Source organism: Sinocyclocheilus anshuiensis, unplaced genomic scaffold, assembly GCF_001515605.1.
Source record: "Sinocyclocheilus anshuiensis isolate Anshui unplaced genomic scaffold, SAMN03320099.WGS_v1.1 scaffold2322, whole genome shotgun sequence".
Lineage (NCBI taxonomy): Eukaryota > Metazoa > Chordata > Actinopteri > Cypriniformes > Cyprinidae > Sinocyclocheilus > Sinocyclocheilus anshuiensis.
This window is the reverse complement of record NW_015556110.1, coordinates 371,691-386,559: the sequence shown is the minus strand read 5'-3', so window position 1 is coordinate 386,559 and position 14,869 is coordinate 371,691. Positions and strand designations below refer to the sequence as shown.

Here is a 14,869-nt window from a genome sequence, read left to right as displayed (position 1 = left end):
TACACGGTGGAGTCGCACGATAGAGTTGATGATCTTTACACTCTTCGGTCTTCACACGAGGAGGGCGTCACACGAATGCTGCCACGGTATACTAACCTTTTTTTATACCCGTTTGACAAAACGGAAATTTAATTCAGCTGAACACACTTTACTGTTTATCACAACAAAGGGCTAAGCAAGCGCACACCACTGACAAGGTATGCGATAGAGTATGAGACCAAGCGCAACTTCAGCAGGTCTCAACACAGTAAACAAAACAAGCGTTTCCTAGCAACGACAACTGCGCTAAACACTAATGAGACAAGAAATAAATACACTTACGATCTGCTTTTAACTTCCGCTGATTGACTGCTTCTCTCAAAGAGTATTTCTTTACACTCTCTTGCTAGCGCTTGAACACGCTTTACTGTTTATCACAACAAAGGTCTAAGCAAGCGCACAACACTGACAAGGTATGCGATAGAGTACGAGACCAAACGCAACTTCAGCATGTCTTAACACAGTAAACAAACAAGCGTTTCCTAGCAATGACAACTGCGCTAAACACTAATGAGACAAGAAATAAATACACTTACCATCTGCTTTTAACTTCCGCTGATTGACTGTTTCTCTCAAAGAGTATTTCTTTACACTGTCTTTTGCTAGCGCTTGAACACACTTTACTGTTTATCACAACAAAGGGCTAAGCAAGCGCACGACACTGACAAGGTATGTGATAGAGTACGAGACCAAACACAACTTCAGCATGTCTTAACACAGTAATTTATATATACACGATTATACATAGTACACACACATATATCATGTAAACAAAGACATTTATTTTGGATGCGATTAATCGCGATTAATCGTTTGACAGCACTAAAATTTATAAATATGTTACATTTCTTGTTAAATGTTGTGAGAATTTTTATATTTGGGTCAAATAATCCTTTAAAAAATAGTAAAACTATTTTCAAAAATGTTCTTGACATGAACCATTGTTGGTTAGAGTAGCAGCATTTTTTATTGTTTGTGTCAAATATTAGATTTTAGGCATACACATAGAACTGCGCTATAAAATTTGACACAATTCACTAGTTTGCCGCAGTGTTATTTTAGTGTTATTTACAGTTTAATTTTCATTTAGGTTACTTTTAGTAATCTTGTTAAATGTTACTTTTTTTTTTTACATTTTCATCCCCTTTTTATAATATTACTGTTTAAGTTTAATTTATTTATATTTAATTTATTCAGTTTTAGTTTTTTTGTTGTTGTTTTCCAGTAATTTTAGTTCTTCAACCTTTACTTATTTCAGTTAGTTCCCAAGGCAACATTTCTAATTTTCAAGATTTTAATTGTATATTTATATTTTATTTTAATATAAACTAAATATAAAATATTACTTTATTTCAATTAACAAAACAGTGTTTAATAGTTTTAGTTTTAGTTAATGATAATAACCCTGGTTTGCCAATGCCAGTATATTTTGCCATCAAGGGCCCATGCCAATGTTTTTGACAGCTACAAGAACAGACAGACAGAGAAAGCGAAAGAAACACATCGAGCGAGAGAAATGACGGGCCAGATCAGACTGCAGTAGACTGATAAGAGTAAATGGAATGTGGAAGGAGGCCGAGTGTTTTCTAGGTCTCTCCATCCGTGTGAGGTGTCAAACATATAAGTCCCATTATAGAGTGTGTGTCTGTGTGTGTGACTGCGGGCCATGTGTGGGCTAATTAGCTTTTCCCTCAGCCGCTCTGCGACCGCTCCCGTTATTTCCTGACCAGCTTGCCAGGCCGGCACCCCCTCTTCCCCTCCCCCATGTGTGACTGTTCTAAATGGAGACGCAATGCATGCTGCTCCCCGACATCCTAATGTACCCGACCAGTTGGTTTAACAAACACAGCGCTGCCAACCATCTGCCGGCCAAATCTGTCTTGAAATTGCTTTAGTAACAAACTGAACTTTCTTTGCTCAGTGCTGCTCTCGCTTCCTGTGTCCTGCCTTCCTCAGTGTGCCGCTCTCTGATCCTCGACCCGGCCCTCTCTCCTGCTCCCCGCTGCTGACCATTGTCATTTTCTCTTCTTGTCTCATCTCATTTTGGTTCATTTTATCTTTTTTTTCTCCTCTTGCATGTTCTTGTCTCTAACAATTGTCATTTATTGGCTTCTCAGTGTGCATCATCGAATCAAATAATTTTTATAGTTGTGATATCGCCTCATCTTTTCACTTCTCTGCTTTTAGTCATTGTAATCTGTTGTCTCTTCTCTTCTCTTCTCTTCTCTTCTCTTCTCTTCTCTTCTCTTCTCTTCTCTTGCCAAATTAATCTTTTCTAATCTTTCTTTACTTTTCCTGTCTTGTTTGCTCTTGTCTTGTCCGTTCTCTAACAATTGTCATCAGTTGTCTTGTTTAATCTCATCTCATCTGTTTTATTGTTTTGGTCTCTTCTTTTCCCATCCTCCCTTCCAGTGTTTTACATTTCTACATTAATTTAGGATTATTTTTTTGTCTACATTTTTGTCAAACTGTAGTAAAATTGAGTAAAATGCATAAATATATATAAATACAAATTCGAAGAATACATTTCCAGGATATTTTTGTCAAAAGACAAAAACTCTTTTAAAATTTTTAATGTCCAAACAATACACGGTGGAGTCGCACGATAGAGTTGATGATCTTTACACTCTTCGGTCTTCACACGAGGAGGGCGTCACACGAATGCTGCCACGGTATACTAACCTTTTTTTATACCCGTTTGACAAAACGGAAATTTAATTCAGCTGAACACACTTTACTGTTTATCACAACAAAGGGCTAAGCAAGCGCACACCACTGACAAGGTATGCGATAGAGTATGAGACCAAGCGCAACTTCAGCAGGTCTCAACACAGTAAACAAAACAAGCGTTTCCTAGCAATGACAACTGCGCTAAACACTAATGAGACAAGAAATAAATACACTTACCATCTGCTTTTAACTTCCGCTGATTGACTGTTTCTCTCAAAGAGTATTTCTTTACACTGTCTTTTGCTAGCGCTTGAACACACTTTACTGTTTATCACAACAAAGGGCTAAGCAAGCGCACGACACTGACAAGGTATGTGATAGAGTACGAGACCAAACACAACTTCAGCATGTCTTAACACAGTAATTTATATATACACGATTATACATAGTACACACACATATATCATGTAAACAAAGACATTTATTTTGGATGCGATTAATCGCGATTAATCGTTTGACAGCACTAAAATTTATAAATATGTTACATTTCTTGTTAAATGTTGTGAGAATTTTTATATTTGGGTCAAATAATCCTTTAAAAAATAGTAAAACTATTTTCAAAAATGTTCTTGACATGAACCATTGTTGGTTAGAGTAGCAGCATTTTTTATTGTTTGTGTCAAATATTAGATTTTAGGCATACACATAGAACTGCGCTATAAAATTTGACACAATTCACTAGTTTGCCGCAGTGTTATTTTAGTGTTATTTACAGTTTAATTTTCATTTAGGTTACTTTTAGTAATCTTGTTAAATGTTACTTTTTTTTTTTACATTTTCATCCCCTTTTTATAATATTACTGTTTAAGTTTAATTTATTTATATTTAATTTATTCAGTTTTAGTTTTTTTGTTGTTGTTTTCCAGTAATTTTAGTTCTTCAACCTTTACTTATTTCAGTTAGTTCCCAAGGCAACATTTCTAATTTTCAAGATTTTAATTGTATATTTATATTTTATTTTAATATAAACTAAATATAAAATATTACTTTATTTCAATTAACAAAACAGTGTTTAATAGTTTTAGTTTTAGTTAATGATAATAACCCTGGTTTGCCAATGCCAGTATATTTTGCCATCAAGGGCCCATGCCAATGTTTTTGACAGCTACAAGAACAGACAGACAGAGAAAGCGAAAGAAACACATCGAGCGAGAGAAATGACGGGCCAGATCAGACTGCAGTAGACTGATAAGAGTAAATGGAATGTGGAAGGAGGCCGAGTGTTTTCTAGGTCTCTCCATCCGTGTGAGGTGTCAAACATATAAGTCCCATTATAGAGTGTGTGTCTGTGTGTGTGACTGCGGGCCATGTGTGGGCTAATTAGCTTTTCCCTCAGCCGCTCTGCGACCGCTCCCGTTATTTCCTGACCAGCTTGCCAGGCCGGCACCCCCTCTTCCCCTCCCCCATGTGTGACTGTTCTAAATGGAGACGCAATGCATGCTGCTCCCCGACATCCTAATGTACCCGACCAGTTGGTTTAACAAACACAGCGCTGCCAACCATCTGCCGGCCAAATCTGTCTTGAAATTGCTTTAGTAACAAACTGAACTTTCTTTGCTCAGTGCTGCTCTCGCTTCCTGTGTCCTGCCTTCCTCAGTGTGCCGCTCTCTGATCCTCGACCCGGCCCTCTCTCCTGCTCCCCGCTGCTGACCATTGTCATTTTCTCTTCTTGTCTCATCTCATTTTGGTTCATTTTATCTTTTTTTTCTCCTCTTGCATGTTCTTGTCTCTAACAATTGTCATTTATTGGCTTCTCAGTGTGCATCATCGAATCAAATAATTTTTATAGTTGTGATATCGCCTCATCTTTTCACTTCTCTGCTTTTAGTCATTGTAATCTGTCTTCTCTTCTCTTCTCTTCTCTTCTCTTCTCTTCTCTTCTCTTGCCAAATTCATCTTTTCTAATCTTTCTTTACTTTTCCTGTCTTGTTTGCTCTTGTCTTGTCCGTTCTCTAACAATTGTCATCAGTTGTCTTGTTTAATCTCATCTCATCTGTTTTATTGTTTTGGTCTCTTCTTTTCCCATCCTCCCTTCCAGTGTTTTACATTTCTACATTAATTTAGGATTATTTTTTTGTCTACATTTTTGTCAAACTGTAGTAAAATTGAGTAAAATGCATAAATATATATAAATACAAATTCGAAGAATACATTTCCAGGATATTTTTGTCAAAAGACAAAAACTCTTTTAAAATTTTTAATGTCCAAACAAACTCTGAAAATGTGTTTAAATTGATAGATGAATTATGTTAAATATTTGGTTTAATTTTGCACTTTTTCATAAACTGAATTTATTCAAGTTATTTTGGATGATTAAAAATAGATGCTATTTTAGTCAAATTTTAGTAAAAATAGCTCAAATGTGGCAAATATGGATAAAAAATGATAAAATACCATTGTTATCTGTTCTTTTGTTATTATCTCATCTCGTCCAGTGTTATTTAAATATTTAAATATATAAATATTTTCATATGCACTTTCTCATCAATTAAAATGTTATTTACATAACTAAACTTAGATTCCAATGTAGTCAAATTGTTGTTAAACTGAATATGACATGAAAAAATATAGACTAAATTGAATGGATATTTTTCGGCAAAATACAAAAACTGTGACTAAAACCTAAAACTGTAAAAATTAATTTCACTTCTCTTCTCCTGCTGTATTTTACACCTCATAGTTTGACACATTGCATCTCATAAAGAGATTCTAACACGTCCAGAGAAACTGTATGATTATTTACGCCAGTTTCATCGGAAGCATAATTAAACCCCCACAAACCCAAAGCTTCAGAGAACATTTATGCCAACATTCCAGCATGACAGAACTACTGTTTCCAGATCAGATGGCTGGCTGTCTTTATGGGTTTGCCTTCCCTGTTTACCATCTGACCACTGATCTTCCCGTCCCATTTCCTCCCCTCGCTGTACTTCTAGCGGCTGCAGACAATCCAGGTTTCATTTTCCTTCATGATGATATCCTCAAGAGACCTCAACAAATGCTATAGAACAGATTTTTGGCACAGGCGAGCACATAGCCCTAAACATCAGTATGGACAGAAGCACAGAGCTGCCAGGAAATGAACGGTGCCACCTTCCTCACCAGCTATGCCAGTCTCAGTGCCAGTGGATGCGTTCTCAAAGACACAGACCCTGATCTCAAGGGCAAACCCAGCACAATCACACAAAAACACATGCATGCACTCTCAAGCCAACCACTTTTAACCTTACAATGCATAAATACCTCCACCCTTAGAATCCATGCGTATTCTCTATAACACTGCTTATTTTGTCATAGAAAAATATATTGGACACATTTTGCCTCATGCTGTTCCAAACCTGAATTACTTTATTTCTTCTGTGGAACACACAAAAAAGATGTTTTGATGGATGTCTCTGGGTTTTTCATCCATACAGTGTTGTTTTCGCCCTCATTTTTTGTTTTCTTTGCACACAAAAAGTATTCTCGTAGTTTTATAAAATTACGGTTGAACCACTGATGTCACATGGACTATTTTAACGATTTCTGGGCCTTGAACGTGTCAGTTGCATTGCTCTCTATGTAGGGTCAGAAAGCTCTTGGATTTCATCAAAAATATCTTAATTTGTGTTCCGAAGATAAATGAAGGTCTTACAGGTTAGGAGGAAAGACATAAGGGTGAGTAATAAAAGACAAAATTTTTGGTTGAACTATCCCTTTAATTTTTAAATCGGAAGGTGGCGGAATGCTAAGTACATAGCGGTCACAGGTCCCAGAATGCACACAAAACCTGCTTAAAATAACATGCCATGTCCTGGAATCCCCACTTACCAAGCTGTGTGGCTCAAAGGCCTTTATTTCAAGTAATCTGTGTGATATAAATGTGGCAATAATTAGAAGTAATTTTAGGCTACTCACATTTATTTAAGTAAACGATGACAGAATTTTCATTTTTAGAAGAAAAATCTGTAATTTGTGTCTGTACTGTAAACAAGTGACCTCAGTTCTGGAGATCAATGTTTCTAAGAATGAATGCTTCTACGCAAAGACCTGTAACTCATTTTTATGTGCAAAAAAAAATTAAAAAAATAGGGTTGCATTAATGAACAAATGGAAGAGGTATTAAAGAATTGGTTAACCAAAAGTGAAAATTCTGTCATCATTTACATTTACATATATAAGTACTATATGGATGAACGTTTTGGGACACATCTCTTAATTATTAAGCCATGCAATGTGCATTTATAAAGAGCTCAGTGAATTCAAGCATGGCACTATGACGAAAAAGAGTTGCATGACGTTTCTTTGGAGATTTTATGCCTTTATTATCCACTGTAAAAGATAAAAACATCCGAGTTTGGAGGATGGGTAAATAATGACAAAAAGATTTAAGTGAACTATTCCTTTAAAGGGATAATTTGGAGTATGTGTGTATATCACCTCGAAAAGTGTTTAGTCTTTGCCTCTAATATTCCTCTTGCTAATTCAATACTAGCTTTATGACACCTAGCTTTTTCCTGCCCTCTAATTTTATAGTTCTTCCGTCTGAAATTGCTTCACCAAAAAATAAGGCTCCTTATCTTTGACTCACATTTTTTATTTTTTTGCTTAACCAGGACATGCAGGTATTTGCATACCAAATGACTGCTCTGTCTGACACGCAAATTAATTAGTCTGAATTTTAGCAGCGTGCAAACAAAACACAGGAACGTGTCACCAAACAGCTCAGCACCACTGCATGTTTCAGAGATGACTCCGTAATCATTTCACTCCTGACATTTGAGTTTTTTTATTAGCATCCGAAGCGCTAGGCCTCATGTCTTTTGTTTGAAGTCCTATTTTTAATAGTACTTTCCTAATTTTTTGGTTAATCACAATGTAGACTGTATTCTTTTCTAGACCCTGTTTGAATTCTGAGATTCGTATAAAAGATAAAACATCATTTGAGTTCATGCAGAACCAAAATAACGGTCATTTGCATTTTATCCCCAGTCAAACGAACTGATGTGTCGCATGTGGTCAGCGTTGACATCATCCATCACGGTGTCCCTTAGAGTGAAGCTAAAGGTCTTTGTCTTCATTCTTTGAACTAAACAGCCTTTGCATGAGGTCACTGGAATCAGGCCCTGTGCATTTGTCTGCCGATCGTGTTTGTCTAGCCTCTTTGTTCTGGAGGACTCTGGTTCCCTGTAGGCTGATGACCCCCTTTCTGAAGCCGCATGACTTGAGCATCACTCATGGGTGGGGTGAACCGCATGCTCCCTGGAGGCAGAGTGACCCCTGACCATGGGAAGCATGTGGCATAATGAAGATCTGATTGAATAAGTGCACAAATGAATAAAAGATAGAACTGAAATGCAGAGAGAAACTCATCCAGCCAGTGTGGCTTTCTCTCTTTGTGTCTGCTGATTGAAGTAGATCTGTCTTACAGACGGGCCCCACTAAAAAACAGAACCATATGCTGCCCACACTAGACACTACTACGCATCGCAACGGTTTTCAGTCTGTCTACACTGGAAGCATAGAAGCTGCAAATAATCACTAAAAAAGACCAGATCAGACCAAGATATACCAATCAGATATTATGGTTTCAGCACAATAGTTTAACCTTATTAATCTATTAGTATAAAAAAATCACTCATATAATTATTATTATGATTGATGAGTGTTGGAAAAATTGCATATACATAAGCAAAAAAAGCAACAAAAATAAATGACGCAGATTCGTAGATTGGAGACCAGAAAAAAAGTTGGTGACTGTCAAATGAAAGTGCCACAATGGATGTGTCCAGTCTAGACAGCTTCATTAAATATAATAGGAGGGATTTAGTTCTGTCTTTTATTAATACACAAAGACAGGAATTAAAGTAAATTGACTTGGTTAACTTTGTTCACCGCACTATATGATTCCCACTGATTTCATGTCAAAGCATTCAACATTTTCTACTTGTGACATGTTCCATGTTTGATTCATATAAAAACGTCTCTTCCTCAGAGAATGAAACCATTTGCTGGTTTTGAATGGCCGTTTCGACATCAAGGCCACTCAAGGAGCTCAAGGACAAAAGGATGAGGTGAACAATAACGACAGACCAGAGACCCTGAGCCAGACTGAGAAGCTCAATTGTAGGCTAGAGTCAGGCTGAAACAAAAGGATAAAGAGAATAAACCTGGCGACATCTCTATGCTGTTTATTCATTCGCCCTCCCAGCAGTTTCAAATCAAAGAACCGGACATTATTTACATTCCTTGTGCTCAGCAGCTATAAAAAATGAATCCTCTTCAAGGAATTAAATAATTGCGTTCCGCGAGCTAATTTGAATGTTGTTCTCCACATCAAAGGCACATAAAGCTCAGTAAATTCTCCACAGAGAAAGGAAAGAGGTAAACAATAGCACAAATAAACCTGAGATCTTACAGTAGCTGCATTCCAATTCACTTCACATCCATATACAGTGTGTATGAGATTACGTTAGGTTAAAGTAAATTAATGTAAGATTTTTTTAAAGCAAAAACACAGTAAAAGTAATATTGTGAAATATTAAAATGTAAAATAGATTTTATATATATATATATATATATATATTAGTGCTGTCAAATGATTAATCGCATCCAAAATAAAAAATTTTGTTTACGCAATATATGTGTGTGTACTGTGTATATTTATTATGTATATATAAATACACACACATGCATGTATATATTTAAGAGAAATGTGTTGTTTTTATACTAAATATATTTATATATATATAATATAAATTATATGAATATAAATATATGCCTGTAAATATTTTCAAAATATATACTGTATATGTGTATTTATATATACATAATAAATATACACAGTACACACACATATATTATGTCAACAAAAACCTTTATTTTGGATGTGATTAATCGCAATTAATCGTTTGACAGCACTAATATATATATATATATATAATAAAAAAAAAAAGTAATTTATTCCTGTGATCGCAGAGCTGAATTTGTCAGCATTACTTCAGTGTCACATGATCCGTCAGAAATCATACTAATATACTACTTTGGTGCTTAAGAAAAATTTCTGAGCATTAACTGTATTCTAAACATTTTTTCAGGATTATTTGATGAATAGAGTGTTCAAAATAACTGAATTGTTTGGAATAATGCAAGTCTTTACTGTCACTTTAATGCATCCTTACTGAATTAAAGTATTAATTTCTTTCTAAAAAGATGGCACCAATTAGATGTTCTTGCAGTTGCATGAAAATAGAATGTGTAGTGAATACAAGAGGCATGATAGACCAATCAAAAATCAAGTATTCCAGACCGAGTGTAATAATACTTCCTGTTTCCTAAATGAACCTGATAAATTAAACTCATCTTAACGTTCTCCATTATTACAGGCTCTTGGCTCACAGCTCTGGTCTGTTTTAAGGGAGGTTCTTGCTTCAGCTGTTCGTATCTGTGTTCCAAAAGGTAGAAATGGAAATTGACATCTTGATATGCCATTATCAGTAAATTGGTCATATCCCCCTTCTCTCAGATAGCACAAAACCGTGCCACGCTGCCCAACAGCACGTCTCCTTGGTGACTGTTCCTGCTAATAGCCGCACATGTGTTGGAGTGAGCTGCTGATGGTATGTTGATGGGTGGAGCCAGACCCTGTGCTGGGATTTGCTGCATTTGGCCAATGCCAGCTTGGCCAGCTGCCGGTTGGCACTTGACCGTTGAGAGCGGTGGTTGACTCGTGCTGTGTTATTTAGCCAGTGTGAAGGCATTGCTAGGCTTTGTCAGATGGGTTTACTGACTCAAAACAGAAAGAGATAAGATAGCAGAGAACTATTTCACCAGCAGAAACTACACTCATGGGTTCACTAGGGCAAAACCCTTTCAAAAAGGTACTAATATGTACACTTTAGGTGCTATTATGCACATTTAAGTTACTAGGTACAAAGGTGTATCTTTTGAAAGATCTTCACACCATTGAAAGCTTTTGTATCTTTTTTCTGAGAGTGTAGACATGCAATATTGATTTTTATGTGTTTTTATGTATGTAATACTAATAATATAATATATAATAATATTTTTCTTAACTTTATAATAATAATATATTCATACATTAACATGACAAATAAACAAATAATTTATAATAAATAATACATTTTTTTTTCAGCATTTATTAATCTTGATTGATGTTCATTGATAAAAAATACTATTGTTTATTTTTAGTTAATAATGTAGTAATGTTAATATGTACAACATTTTTAAAGAAATATAGAAGTATTTGTAGAAATTAACATTTACAAGAATAATAAATGCTCTTGTTAGTTAAAGTTAGTACTAAATTGCACTTAACAATTCTTTTTTTTTTTTTTAATAAAAATGACTCAGTTCAGTGAGAAAGTCAGTTGTGAACTCAGTATCAGCTTTAAATGATTCACTGATTCAGTGGATCTGATTCAGAACAATAACTTGCACAACGAATTTGAGACCTGTTTTATGAATCTTTTTGACCGACTCATTAAAAATAACTGGTTGGATAAGAGTCTTTTGTGGCGTTGTGGCACGCTGTGTTCATTGTTACGTGCAGGAAACACGTATGAGAATATATATATCTCACATAGATGCAAAAAACTTTTTTTCTTGAATAGATTTTAAATTATTCTCACAAGGTTTTTTTTTGTCTCATATAGTCACAATTTGGTTCGCAACCTGTGCATCTCTAAAAGAAACATCTCATGTATTATTTTCAGAAGTATCCACACGTCAGAAAAGACCACTATAATTAGTCTGGCTTAACTTTAAGATCCACCAGCATCACCAAACCATTTTTTCTAACTATAATAAATCAGCCTGGGCCAGCATGGAAATGCATGCTGGTCTTGTCAGCAGGTGTCAATTTTTTAAATTGTAAGCGTTTTCTTCAAATTCCGTGACAACCTCAATTTTCTGCACAGGATGAAATTTTTCATCTGGTGAAAGCAGGCACATTTTGCCCACATGCCTTCCAGTTGAACCTGTATTAATTTGTCTTCACTGGCGGAGCTCCCTGTGGCCCCTCAGGGCACCTGATGGATGGATGGATGTACAGGGTTTGCTAGGACTTTATAAAAAGACAGCGAGACAAGCAAGATGGTCAGCAAAATGTGGTAGTTGGCAGGTTCCTTCACAGAATCAACCCTCCCTCTCACACAGGCACTGAGACGCAGAGACAGAGAGAAAGGGTTAGAGAATGGGAAAGGTTGGTGACAGAAAAAGTTGCTAAGCACTATTGCAAGCAAAACTAGGTGCAGAAATGGTGCTTTTTCAGTGTGTAATTCTGCACTAAAGCGTGTCAGGTGTCACAGTGTCAAGAATTGAGAAAGTTGTTGTGTGCACTTTTTTTCCCCAAAGATGGGAAAGGCAGAGGACTCTAGAACATTAAGCCAACTGAGGCAGTGTGGTACAGTCATTTACCAAGGGATGTTGTTGACCACAATACAAAGTGGAGCTTTAATAAATGATGGCAATAAAATGCTTTTATGTTATTAGTCTGTGGTAAAAAATAAAATGTCTTTTAAATCAAACTTTTCAAATTGTGTTAACATATATATTACATTAATATTATAAATTATATTAAAATTATATATTTAATTCAGCATCACAACTATCTGTTTTATTAATTTCAGTTAAGTTCAGTCCTTGGGTCAGACTGTCCACAGGTGAAGGTGGGTTGTGGAAAGGTAATCAGGTGCAGTGATCTCTTAGTTTCACAAAAGCCACAGTCCCACTGCTGTCTCTCATCGACCCCAAACAATCAAACTCTGACTGAGAGAGAGAGACAAACGGGGGCAGATCAATATAGACTCCACGCACCAGCCATGTGGAAGCCGTGGATGCTGCGGGGATCATTGGAGTGGCCTCAGGCATTAGGAGAGCAGGGTACTCATCCTTCCCATAATCCTCCTAACGGACTACTTTCAACATCTGGAATGAGAAGTGAACATCTGCCCTTCCCTCTCAATTTAGAAATCCCCATTACTCCCTTTTTCTGGGTCTCTCACTAAATGAATGCTGTACTGCTTCACAAAGGATCTACTATGGGCCTGGAAGAGAACACCAGGATATTAAACATCACAGAATAATATAGCCAAACCTAAAAGTTATTAATTATTATACTAATGTTAAAAAGTTTATTCCTGTAGGCTTTACAATAATGTAATACATATACATATTTATATATATATAAAAAGATCTTAAAGCTACAAAGACAAAAATAGATTGTTTACTTCTAAAGGTCAGAGACAATGGACAATTGTTATAAAAAAAATTAACTTATGACTTTTTTTTAGTAAAGGAAACCTTGATTTCAACATTTAACATAAGTAAGACTTAAAACAAAAAAGCTTGATTTCATTTTATTCTTCTATTTTGTTCTAATATATGAACTTCACTTAAGGCTACAACAAAATTACACTGATCTCATGAGGTTAAATGTGCTCAAATATGCTAAATGTCACTGTATATTGATCATAAATGGCCTTCTGTCATCAGGTGCTGACTGAAGAGGGTTTTGGAGCCATCACCACAGAAATAGCAATGACTAAGGAGTTTTACTATGCAGAAGACTATCACCAGCAGTACCTCAGCAAGAACCCCAACGGCTACTGTGGACTGGGCGGCACCGGGGTCTCCTGCCCAATAGGATGGAAGAGTAAAAATTAACATGCTTCTCCTGTCCTGTGATTGAACAAATTTATATTGACTTGCCTTAAAGGGATAGTTCACCTAAAAATGAAAATTAGCCCATTATTATATATATATATATATATAGCATTACAATATAACATTTATGTAATCTATATAACCTACCAGTCATCAGTTTTTGAGCAGTAAGATTTATGTTTTATAAAGAAGTCTCTTTTGCTCACCAAGCCTGCATTTATTTGATTCAAAGATTGAAAACCTCTATGCGAACACACTTGCCCGAAAAAGTGCAGGGGACGAATTTACTTGATATTAAAAGTGGGGGGGACACGTCCCCCACATAATCTACGCCCCTGACCTAGGATGCCTTGAGGGTGAGTAATTCATGGGCTAATTTTCATTTTTGGGTGAACTAACCCTTTAACTAAAGCAGTCACCACTGCAATACCCAGGACTACATGATATTATTGTTGGATATAAATAAAAAATGTATAATACAACTGCTTTATAATGCTTTGTGTATGTGATTTTTGTGATCATTGCATTTGATAACAAAACCAACTGACATTTTCTGTGTAATGCAATGACATGCATACACTTCAAGTGTGGATTAAGTGTCTATAGAATTTTTGGGTCCACTGTGTACTTGAGGTTTAAATAAAAGGTAGACACATTCTTGTCTATGGCAGGCAGTATTGTGTGTTCATGTCTGTGTGCTTGTTCTAGATCCATCTGTCTATTCGATTCGCATACATACCTATTCATCCCTCCATCTGTCCACTACCTATGTGTTTCCTTCCATCCCAGCCATGCAAACAAGCGCTCTTGTCCCTTTCTGAAAGTGTCAGTGCATATTTCATCTCCTAAATTAAAGACTTGACTGCAGTCCCACACAAACAAACACAGCCTCTTGCATTCACACAGCAGAATTTGTGTATGTTGTACAAGGAACGCTGCGAAAAAAGAACCCTTTGTTGATGGCACAAACAATCGTGCATGAACACCAATTAGCTTTCCTAATGCAAAAAAATCTAAGTATTTTTAAAGGACTAGTTCACCCAAAAATGAAAATTTGCTTGAAAAATTTGCTTGCATTACAAAAAGATGTAATGAATTTCTTTCTTCAGTAGAACATTAAAGATGATTTATAGCTGGATCCATGGTGATCCTTTGATTCACAAAAGGCAAGGCAAAACAGGAAACACAAAATTAATACCCATGGCTTCTAACAACATATTGAGGTCTTAAGAAGCGAAATGATTGGTCGGTGTAAGATGATTATTTTTGGGCGAGCTATTTCTTTAATAAATACATTTCTCTAAGAAAAGTTTGTAAAATACAGTCAAATGTTAATATGAGGGATTTTTTTGTATTGTGTTTTACCCTGTATTTTAAATTATGCATTGCATAGACTGCTGAATGGATGACATATTTTTGTAGGCTCAAATCCAGA

At 35.9% G+C, this 14,869-nt stretch overlaps 1 protein-coding gene across 2 annotated transcripts in view; it reads left to right on the top strand.

The window, feature by feature from the left end:
• msraa (methionine sulfoxide reductase Aa) overlaps positions 1-13,517 on the top strand; it is a 71,939-nt gene extending 58,422 nt beyond the window's left edge. The window contains exons 6-7 of one of the 2 annotated variants that reach the window (XM_016470744.1): positions 8,744-8,822; positions 13,264-13,340. In XM_016470744.1, coding sequence (XP_016326230.1) covers positions 8,744-8,821 — 78 coding nt within the window. In that variant the 3' untranslated portion in view covers position 8,822; positions 13,264-13,340. Of the gene's footprint in view, positions 1-8,743; positions 8,823-13,263 lie in introns of both variants that reach the window. The other variant, XM_016470743.1, reaches the window with a different exon arrangement.
• Positions 13,518-14,869: the final 1,352 nt, after the last annotated feature.